General features: G+C 38.9%; 1 protein-coding gene across 1 annotated transcript in view; it reads right to left on the bottom strand.

The window, feature by feature from the left end:
* Window positions 1–9,224: 9,224 nt before the first annotated feature.
* LOC106882302 (uncharacterized) overlaps window positions 9,225–11,541 on the bottom strand; it is an 11,891-nt gene continuing 9,574 nt past the window's right edge. Inside the window, exon 3 of the mRNA XM_014932929.2 lies at window positions 9,225–9,632. Coding sequence (XP_014788415.1) covers window positions 9,508–9,632 — 125 coding nt within the window. The 3' untranslated portion in view covers window positions 9,225–9,507. The remainder of the gene's footprint in view (window positions 9,633–11,541) is intronic.

Genomic DNA, 11,541 nt, shown 5'->3' with positions numbered 1-11,541 from the left:
AAAAGAAATTTTGCACAGAAATTTCAAATTTTAGCTAATAACCATCTATATTGTAGACTCTAACCCTTGTAAGAAATAGTTTTGCTAGGACATCGAACATATTTCTATGAACCCAAACATAAAGTAATATACTCTTTTTATATCAGGTTGTTTCTTAGAATTAGTGTTCTATTTATTTGTCTTTTCTTTTCATTATAAGAGTTTAACATTTTCTATGATGATGATGATGATGATGTTTGTATACTTCTGATATCCATATGCTTATATCAATTTATGTATTTTTCCAGATTATCTTTTTGTATCTTTGTTTCTCTGAATTTTTTTGTCTTTCTATTTTATTTATTCTTTATTTTTTAATCTACTGTAGGCAGGACATAGAATTTTGTCTCTTCTAAAATTTTACTCCATTTTTTTATAGTGTTGACTGTTTGAAGTGTCTTTTTTTTTTTTAATGTCAAATTGTCTGTTTCACAAGTTCTTTGCAAGACTAACTTTAATGTCTATACAATGCAGCTCTCTGCACTGTATACACTTGAGGATATCTCAACAATATTGTTTTTAGCTAATTTGTAAATATTTAGACACTTCCAGAATCCTCAATAATGAATGTTTACAAAGTGAATTAGCTGGCCTGTAATGATGTATATTCTTGTAAAAAATAAACAAAATAAAAAGGATAAATAAACAATTAAAATGTGAATTAGATTTCCCCCATTCACTTGTGATTGTAAACTGGTACAGCTTGTTGTACTTTTCATAGGCTTTCACCAAACAACAACAACAACAACAACTGCCTGTGTTTGGATCCCAGTTTATATCTTGTTTGCTTCTTTATACTGGATCAACTAAGTTTGGCAATTAGGGTGTTTTTTTTTTGTGTTTTTTATTACCTTTTATTTTCATTATCCTGCTCTATGAAGATTTTCTCAAACTTTTGGTTCCTGTCTTCTTGATGGTTTTCTTTAAGCAGATATTATATAAGTCAAAACTTTTTGGAAAGAAATGTTAGTTATGACATTCCAATGCTTCCATTTACTTATGGAATCCTATTAGCTGATATTTACTGGAAGAAAAAGTTTGTTTTAAAAGTTATGAAGCCAAATAAAACTACCTGCTTCTGTCTACTGTTGAGTGGAAAATGTTCATTGTTTACCAATTTATACTCTTAACCATTGACCAATGTGCAGCAAAGTGAATTGTTGACTACTTTTACGAAAACAGTGGCTCATTGTAGTTTACTTATGTATAAAAATTATTGTTACTATACAAAGCATTGTTTTTTGTTATGATCATATTTTTTATCTACTAACAGCAACAGCAGCTGTTGGATCTGATTCATTTCACCTTTTGCTAGTGTTGGATCATTTTCTTTTGGTTGCCTTGCATGTAAGTTATATTTTACTCAAGTTATTTGACTCAATCTCTTCCATTCCTACTGCAGCTTTTCTCATTTAGGCCTAAGTTTCTTTTTTCTTTTCAAAATCAGTTGACCTGTCAAACATTTCATTTTCTTAGATGTTTGAGATGCAGTTTTATTAACAATTGTAGTTAATTAATATTAAACTATCTTGTAGGAGAGTTCTAATTAACCATTGTCTCTTAGTGATTGATGACTGCTATCAGTAAAGTGGCGCTCAGTCATTTTGACCATTTCACGATCCTTATTAATAAAATATAGTATGTTACAATGGATTTTGAAAATAATCAAAACTTTGTAAGGAATTATTATTGCCTAGCTGAATATTTTCCAGCTCTTTTCACTCACAGTCTAAATCCTACCAGTGGCAACATTGGCTTACATATTGAAGGATTCAAAAGAAGGAAAAAAAGATCCCAGACACATAATGAGCCAATGCTATCTGTTTCTCTCAGATATGGTTTATACCATGAGAAATCTTTATAAGGGATCACTGGCAAAATTTAGAGGACCTAGCGACAATATTCAACAGAAAAGCTAATAAACTACTGGAACTGTCCCGACCTGTTGTACAGCATGGAATGGAAATAGAAAAGAGTGCAAGCCATGCATTCACCTCTTCAGCAAGACACCTGCTCCTTTCCGTCTATTCTTTTATTTGTTTCAGTCTTTTGACTGTGGCCATGCTGGAGCACCGCCTTTAGTCGAGCAAATCGACCCCAGGACTTATTCTTTAGAAGCCTAGTACTTATTCTATCGGTCTCTTTTGCCGAACCGCTAAGTTACGGGGACATAAACACACCAGCATCGGTTGTCAAGCGATGCTAGGGGGACAAACACAGACACACAAACATATACACACACATACATATATATATATATATATATACATATATACGACGGGCTTCTTTCAGTTTCCGTCTACCAAATCCACTCACAAAGCTTTGGTCGGCCCGAGGCTATAGTAGAAGACACTTGCCCAAGATGCCACGCAGTAGGACTGAACCCGGGACCATGTGGTTGGTAAGCTAGCTACTTACCACACAGCCACTCCTATAGTTTTTTTTTCTTCAGTGTATACCCCGCTCATTTGAGAGAGTCTTATCTTGTGGGTACATAGCTGTCTTACCATTGCTCATCCCACATAAAAAGTACCCAGTATACTCTGTAAAGTGATTAGGAAAGGCATCCAACTGTAGAAACTATGCCAAAACAGAGATAAAACCTAGTTAGAGCTCTCTAGCGCATTTGTTCTTATTGAGCTGTCCAACCCATGCCACCATGGAAAGGGGGATGTTAAATGATGATGATGATGATGTTTTGATAGTGTGACTTAAGAAAAAAGTTCTTAGATAAAATGAGGGGAAGGTTTAATTTAATAAAAATTCCAAACAGGCAGTATAGTATGATAAAATTAAAGTTGGTCTGAAACGGGTTGGTTTTAAGAGTTAAACAGTTATGCCACTAAATCTTTGCTGTTGTGTATTTTTATTTTCAGGACTTCATCTTAAGTTTTTCAATATTAAGTTTTTCAATATTAACTTCCATTAGCATAAGCCATAGTCAAAAACAAATGTATGTAGATATCTTTAGTTAGTTAGTATAACAGCTTTGCTTCATATTATGTGAAAGGGCATTCATTGAAATTATTTTATTTTCATAAGACCTTTACAGAGAATATTCACAAGAATAGGCATAGGAGTGGCTGTGTGGTAAGTAGCTTGCTTACGAACCACATGGTTCCGGGTTCATTCCCACTGTGTGGCACCTTGGGCAAGTGTCTTCTACTATAGCCTCGGGCCGACCAAAGCCTTGTGAGTGGATTTGGTAGACGGAAACTGAAAGAAGCCTGTCATATATATGTATATATACATATATATGTATGTGTTCGTGTGTCTGTGTTTGTCCCCCCAACATCGCTTGACAACCGATGGTGGTGTGTTTAGGTCCCCGTAACTTAGTGGTTTGGCAAAAGAGATCGATAGAATAAGTACTAGACATCCAAAGAATAAGTCCTGGGGTCGATTTTCTCGACTAAAGGTGGTGCTCCAGCATGGCTGCAGTCAGATGACTGAAACAAGTAAAAGAGAAGAGGAAACTCAAAGCTTTACTTTTTTTTTGATCTTTCAGTTTTCTAAAATATCTTGTCTGAGGTTAATGTTGGACTTGATTCAACCAACTCTTTATCATCATCATCGTCTAATGTCCGCTTTCCATGTTGGCATGGGTTGGACGGTTTGACTGAGGACTGACAAACCAGAAGGCTGCTCCAGGCTCCAATCTGATCTGGCAAGGTTTCTACAGCTGGATGCCCTTCATAACGCCAACCATTCAGAGGGTGTAGTGGGTGCTTTTTACGTGCCACTGGCACTGGGGCCAGTCAGGTGGTACTGGCATCGACCACACTCGAATGGTGCTTTTTACATGCCACTGGTATGGCAGCTAGTCATGCGGTACTGGCATCAACCATGCTTGAATGGTGCTTTTTATGTGCCACCGGCACAGGAGCTAGTCAGATGGCACTGGCAACGACCATATATATCAAATGGATGGCTTATAAAACTATTCTGCACATACAATAACAGCCTTACCAACAATCCAACACACCTCTCTCTCTCTCTGTATATATATATATATATATATCATCATCATCATCGTTTAACATCCACCTTTGATGCTGGCATGGGTGGGACGATTTGGCAGGAGCCTGCACCAGACTTCTGTTTTGGTAGGGGTTTTACAGCTGGATGCCCTTCCTAACACCAACCACCCAACAGAGTGAACTTAGTGCTTAGTACGTAAACACAAGCAAGGTCAGTTTTGGCAAGGTTTTTACTGCTGGATGCCCTTCCAAATACCAACCACTTTATTGTGTGGACTCGATGCTTTTTAAGTGGCACCTGCACTCACAGGGTCACCTGGTAACTTGCAAGGCAAAAATCTTTTGAGTGGGGAGGTGATCTTGTGTCTGACGATGAAAGGTAGTAAGACAAAAACAGGTGTCTTGTTGTAGAGGAGGTACAAGGTTACCCAGCTGGTGGGGGGTCGGGGGGATCAGGAATGAGGACAGAAACAGGTGTGCTACCACAAAGGAGCTACATGGTTGCCCAGTCAGAAGGAAGTGCAGGAAAAGGAGAGAGTGGGAGACAGCAGGATAGTGATGGTGGCAAAGTGCTGGACACACAAGGGACAGGGATCAGAACATAAATGGGATTATCAAGTAAAGTCAGAGAGAGAGAGAGAGAGAAATGATGGCAAGTGTCAGGGTAGACTCTTGAGGTTTGAATGTTATAATATAAATGGCAGGATATTGTCAAAGAAGCATGATTAGGGAGTGGGTAGGGGAAATGAGTAGTATATCCAGGAAAAGCTGGGTGGGGCTACCAGATTGCAAAGCAGGGCTGTGGGGAGTGAGAGGTAGGTAAAGTGCATGAAGGAGGAAATGTGAGGAAGAGAAGAGATGTAGAGTGGTTTGTTAGGGTTAGGGTGTATGAAAAGTTTTCTTATTACGTGTGAGTGGAACACACAGGTCGAGGGTGGGGGGTCTAGCGGATAGCAATGATACAGTGAGATGGGGCCAAGAGGACAGGATTGATAAGCATAGTGCATGAAGTGGAAATGTGAGGAAGAGATGTAGTTTGGTTTGTTGTGTGAGAAGTTTTCTTAAGCACGTCTGCAACTCTCCCTAATCAGCCCCTGCTTTTCATGTCTTTTATTATTTTATTTAACATACTGATGTCAACATGAATTGCAGGTCACTGTTTTGGATCAGCTTAGGGTAATCCCTGTTTATCCCAAGGATTCTTCACACTTCATCAGACTTTCCTAATAGCATTTCCATGCCAGTTTCTTTTGTTCCACACCAGCAGTATGTCATCATCATTCCGAATACACTTCTCACCAATAACATCTCAGTTCTTTCTCGTACATTATCTTATATTTCTGAACACTTCATACCTCTGACCCTTCTGTTGCAGGATACATGCAAATCTCTTTCTTGCTAACTCACTTTTAGCTGAGAACACCTATCATTTTGATACTCATTAAGTCATTAGCTTCCTTGGCCAACAGGCTTTCCAAGCCTGTCTCTTAGACTTATCTGGCCTATCAACTGTATTATTCTATGTTACTTATGGCTTGGCTCTGTTCTGTAGTCTTAATCTGGTTATTGCATTGAAATTCCTAGTCATCTCTGCAACAGATATCTAAATCTGCCTCCCTACAGTCATGTGTCAATTAGAATTTCTCTGAATCTCTTCTTGATTGCAAGATCTTTTAGTTTCCATATCTTCTTTTGTATATATTATTTTCCATTTTTTTTTTCGTCTGAAGTCACTAGCCATTGACTTATGCGTGTTGTGCATCCTTCCCCAGGAAAGGTTTTGGTATTCACAATAACCCTTCTGTTTCCTGGTGAGAATGTAATCTATCTGACTTGTGTGCTGGTGATCAGATTGGTAGATGATTAGATTTTAGCTGGTTTCCTAAAGTGCATGTTACAAACTGTTAGATCAGTTGCTCCACAGAACTCCAGGAACCCACACACTCCTCTTCATTTCTTGAACCATAACTAGAGTTTCTGTGTACGCCATGAAAGCTATCAACATGTTGACCAACAACATCTACTGAAGTCACCAGCTATGAGGATGAGACCGTTGACAGTTGTCATTGAAGTAGTCAGGGTCTCATCAAGTCAATCCCACCTGTAGGGCATATCCTGAGTTGCCTATAACTAGTCTTAATTATCATATCAGGCATTGTGACTCCTTTGTCTATCCATCTCTCAGCTAACAATATGCCTACTCTGACATCACTATTGCTCACTGAAAAGAGTTTGGTTGAATTGTAGCTATAAAATGCCAGCAAAGTTATGTGAAGGGGAGGGTGTGTATGTCTCCCCCAGGTGCTAGTGCTAGTCCAGTGTTACTTGAGGTACTCTTAAGATCAGCCCACTGTCATCATTTTATGAAGCTATGTTGAAGTTGAAAGAGCCCTTATTAATATATGCATCTATACGACTATCTCTGTACACATTGCACGTTTATCACAGCATATTTGCTTCATTTATTTCTAGTTTTTTAAGTCTACAACATTCAAGGCCCACACATAACTTCTATGTGCTGTTCATACACAAGCATCATGCAATCTGCTTCTGCCTTTGAGAAAGAAACCTTCTGTAGCCAACAGAGGTAATAGTTAGGTGAACTTTCTCTATTCTCTTCTTATTCTAACAAATATACTTTCATAACATCCCCCTCAACTGCTAATTTGCTTGTCAAAGTAACAGAAACTATAACTGTTTGGCAATTTCCTGGAATTAAAAAAAGATATGTTCCCCCTGCTTTGCTCTTAGTATCTATTGCTTCTCTGCATATCTGTTGACCGACTTCTGATACCACTGCATTTTATGTGTCCATAGTTTATACTACACTGCCCAGTATATTTCTACCGACCCCTTTTCTGTATATCAAATAAGGGGAGCAGTACTCTTATCTCTTTTCCTGTTGACTAGAATTTTGGTCTTTGTTTACCTTGAAGCAGTTTGATTCAAGGTTTTGTTTCAACAACTGATATATTTTTTCAGGTCCTACAGATTCAGCTATAAGTTCATCGACATAAACATGCTCTCATCTTAAATTCTAATAGCCTGGAGGACTGAATAGGTGGAGACCTACAACCAAACCCTGATGGATTCCTACCTGCTTATTGTTAATTCTCACCTAATTGACAGTACCCCTGTACATGGCTCACATTAGACATTCCTCACTTCCTAGCTTCTTCAGTGACCACTAGATTACAAGAGCTAGAGATTCTGTCAGAGACTTTCTTCAGATTGACAAATTCTAAGTACAGCAGCTCATTTTGTAATTAAACACTTCTGTAATGTCTTACTAGAAAGTATCAGTAGTACTTTTCTCTGGCACAAAACCAAACTGCATTTCATCTTGGTCCCTCTTCTTAATTAGTTGAGTTACAGCTCTTTCATAAACTGGTCCCATAATTTCACACCTCTATAATTACTTCTCTCTAAGGCACCTCTTTTTCCTTTTGTGACAGTTGACTGTAAATGCTGCTACACCAGTCACCCTGCCTTATATTTTAAGCATCTCAGTGCTTCCCTCTGCTCCTTTCTTGTTTTCATGTCCTTAATTACATCATCTATTGTAGTGTCTATAAGAATGGTTGGTCTGTGTTGGGAAGGCTCTCTTTTTGCAATGCATCCTCAACATTTAATAAACCTTTCATAGTAGCACTTTCATGCCTCTTTCTTTTCAGAATCACTTAATGTACACACACACACACTGACTTCTAACCAGCAATACTTGGATTCTTTCCTTCACACTGTCTTGCAAACCAGAACACCTCACACCTCTAATTCTCATGCTTTCTGCTTCTCCTCTGCTTTGATATGTATTATTTATGAATAGGAAATGGGTTTATTTTTTTTCATCGCCTGACTGGCCTTCGTGCCAGTGGCACGTAAAAGCACCCACTACACTCTCGGAGTGGTTGGCGTTAGGAAGGGCATCCAGCTGTAGAAACTCTGCCAAATCAGATTGGAGCCTGGTGTAGCTATCTGGTTCGCCAGTCCTCAGTCAAATCGTCCAACCCATGCTAGCATGGAAAGCGGACGTTAAACGATGATGATGATGTATATAGTGACAGTGTTATGGACTGCCAATAATAAATGTGGAAGCTTAACAGCTTGGGTTGAAATACTGTACAAATATGAATAATGATCTAAGACTGTACGTAGGAGTAACTAAGGCAGAGAAGCCATGAATAATGTCTATGTTCAGGCCTTCCATGACTGGTAATTTTGAATAGCTGCCTGAAGGAATTTCTGAGGGTTGCAAGGAGCAGGAGAAAAGGATCAAATAAGGTTTCTAGATAGTTGAAGTGATAGAAAAAAAAACCCCCAGTAAAATGAGTGGACCTGCATTGAGAGGGTATGCAAATAGCTTGTTCAGAGGGTATGCAAGGAATGTCTAGTTGATGTCTGATGGTGAATTGTCGACAATCAGTTGACTGGCTGTTGGATGTTAGTGTGCAACATAGCAGTAGTATCATGCAGACATTGAACTTACTACAAAGAATCAGGGTTGAGGTTAGGCTGGCTTTAAAGAGTGAAGCCCAATGTTTGAACCATAGAGAATTGTGAAATTTAACATTGGTAACAATCATACAAGACTGTTGTTTCTTTTATACTTGAAATGGTGGGATATTTGTGCTGTTGAAAAAGCAATGACTATCATTATAACTCTTGATATGTGCCATCATAGATTCTGTGTGGTTGCTTCAATAATTACAAGGCCTGATCAATAAGTGTCCGAGATGTGGCCATAGTAACGAACCTAAATCATGCAGAGTGAAGCCACTCGATAAAGATCAACCTTAAAATCTGCTGTGCATGCATACTAAGATTTAACATTCTAGCTCACTTCTGCTGTTTACAGCAGTGCTTGGAAGGAAGGTGTGTAGTGTGTGATTGTCGCATTGACCACGGCAGAGGAAGTTGTCGTAGCGATACCTGCTCAGAGGCCTATGCAAAGTTGAAGAAAGTGTATGAGCTGCACACAAGTGTAAGATATGATTGAACAGGTTTATAGTCAGCAGAGTCAGATTTTGATGGCTTTTTGACAATAACCTGTTTCTTACATCTCAAAGCAATTATCTCTAAATAGAATTTTAAAGAGTTTAGAAAAAATGAGCAAACTCCAGCGCTTTGTATTTCATCAAATTGTTGTGGAGGTTAGTAACTGTTAAAATTACTGTTGTTCAGAAAGATCTTGACAAACAACATAACTCTAAAGAAAAACATCTTTTGAAACATTATATTTACAAAAGAAATACATTTGGCATACTTAAGCAGCCAATAAAATTTAAAATGCTGCAAGAAAGAGTTGCAATTTTACTCCTGCCCTTTATGAAAGGATTTAATAACAATTCCTGCTTAATATATGTTCTATGTAACATTCCGATCATGCTTTCGAATTTCTGTTTTGGCTCAAAAGGAAAACAAAAACTTTTATGCTGTTTACCTAACAGCAACAACAGTTAATAAACCAAAAATTGTTCATCCCAGACTTCTAAGAGTAGAGGGTTTCAGAATCAGATTTTTTCTGTTGAAGTTCCTTTTCACCTTGAATTTGTTCAAGGGTTATGGATTCCTCATTCTGCTTTCTCCTCAGTTCTTTCTGCATTGGGCGAATTTCTGAAAAGGAAAAATGGAATTGGATAATATAAACACTGTGCGTTTTTTAAAAAAAAAGCATCTCTACAAGACTTGCTTTTAAAGTTTATTTAAAACAAATTGTTATTCTACATTTAGTAAACAAACATAAAAATGTAGAGCAGAAAGAACATTCCAGTCTGTTCTTTGAACTCTTCAAATATAAAGTAATGACAGACCATATCAAAGTGAACAGTTTTGTTCCTGCTGTGCCTGCGTGAAATGCCATGCTTTACGGCAGTGAAACATGGGCCGTGACTGCTGAAGACTTGTGTAGGCGTGAAAGAAATTTGGATGTGTAATGTAAGTGTACACACACGAGAGAGTGTAAGCGCCCTGAGAGAAATGTTGGACGTAAGAAGCATCGGATGTGGCGTGTAAGACAGGCATTTGCATTGGTATGGTCATGTACTACGGACGGATGAGGAGGGGAGCTGTGTGAAGAAGTGCCACTTCCAAACAGCTGAAGGAGTCTAGGATAGGGGAAGACATGGGATGAGGTGGTGAAGCATGACCTTCGAACTTTTGGGCCTCACAGGCAATGACGAAAGGCAGAGACATCTGGAGATATACTGTGACTGAGAAGACCCGGCAAATAAAGTGAGTTCACAGCTGTAACCTATACCAGTGTCGCATAACCAGCCCACTTAGAAGTACCTCGGGTTGTAGGGCAACATGCCGTGCTTGAGGAAACCTATTGAGTCAAGTACATTAACATCAGCAAAATCAAATCAAATGGAAATTGTAGTTGTGAGCCCTGTGCCAGTAGCATGTCTAAAGCACCATCCGAACGTGGCCAATGCCAGCGTCGCCTTGACTGACTTCCGTGCCAGTGGCACGTAAAAAGCACCATCCGATCGTGATCAATGCCAGCTCCTCTGGCTCCTTGTGCCGGTGGCATGTAAAAAGCACCCACTACACTCTCGGAGCGGTTGGTGTTACGAAGGGCATCCAGCTGTAGAAACATTGCCAGATCAGATTGGAGCCTGGTGCGGTCTCCTGGCTTACCAAACCCCAGTCGAACCGTCCAACCCATGCCAGCATGGAAAACAGACATTAAACGATGATGATGATTCATTTTAGGAAATAAACTTCTGTTGAAAATCATTAAGTCCAAAACCCTGTTAATTTACAATATCAGGTAAAAACTGCAACAGCCATAGAAATTGAACTTGTGGAATGGGAATGTTTTATGGTTGTTTTTTGCTCATTGAAGAGCATTCAGAGATTCTTTACTAAAACTGATTAGAGAGGATTTTTAATGTTTTACAACACTTTTTCTAGAAATGTTTTCATAGGAGCTGGCGTGGTTGTGTGGTAAAAAGCTTGCTTCCCAATCACATAGTTTCAGGTTCATATCACTGCATGGCACCATGGGCAAGTGTCTTCTGCTATAGCCTTGGGTCGATCAAAGCCTTGTGAGTGGATTTGGTAGACAGAAACTGAAAGAAGCCTGTTGTGTGTATTTATTTATATGTGTATTTATGTGTGCTATATTTCTGGTAAGACAGCTGCAGGAGAAATACCGAGACAGGACGTCCCTGGGAGCTCCTCTATGCTGATGACCTTGCACTAATTGCTAAGTCAGTATCAGAACTAGAGGAGAAGTTTCAGGTGTGGAAGCAAGGACTAGAATCGAAGGGCCTTAGAGTCAACCTAGCTAAAACCAAAGTCCTAATAAGTAGGAAGGTAGACAAAACACAAACCCCTTCAGGTAGATGGCCCTGCTTGATCTGTAGAAAAGGCGTAGGTAGAAACTCTATAAGATGTACCCAGTGTAAGGTATGGACACATAAGAGGTGCAGCAACATCAAAGGAAGGCTAACTGGGAAGATAGTTTTTGTTTGTGGCAGATGCTCAGGAGCAATAAACACTGAAAATAGACAGAAAA

The sequence above is a fragment of the Octopus bimaculoides genome, chromosome 6 (assembly GCF_001194135.2).
Source record: "Octopus bimaculoides isolate UCB-OBI-ISO-001 chromosome 6, ASM119413v2, whole genome shotgun sequence".
Taxonomy (NCBI): Eukaryota; Metazoa; Mollusca; class Cephalopoda; order Octopoda; family Octopodidae; genus Octopus; species Octopus bimaculoides.
Note: the sequence above shows the minus strand (reverse complement) of the source record. Positions and strands in the feature narration are given on the sequence as shown.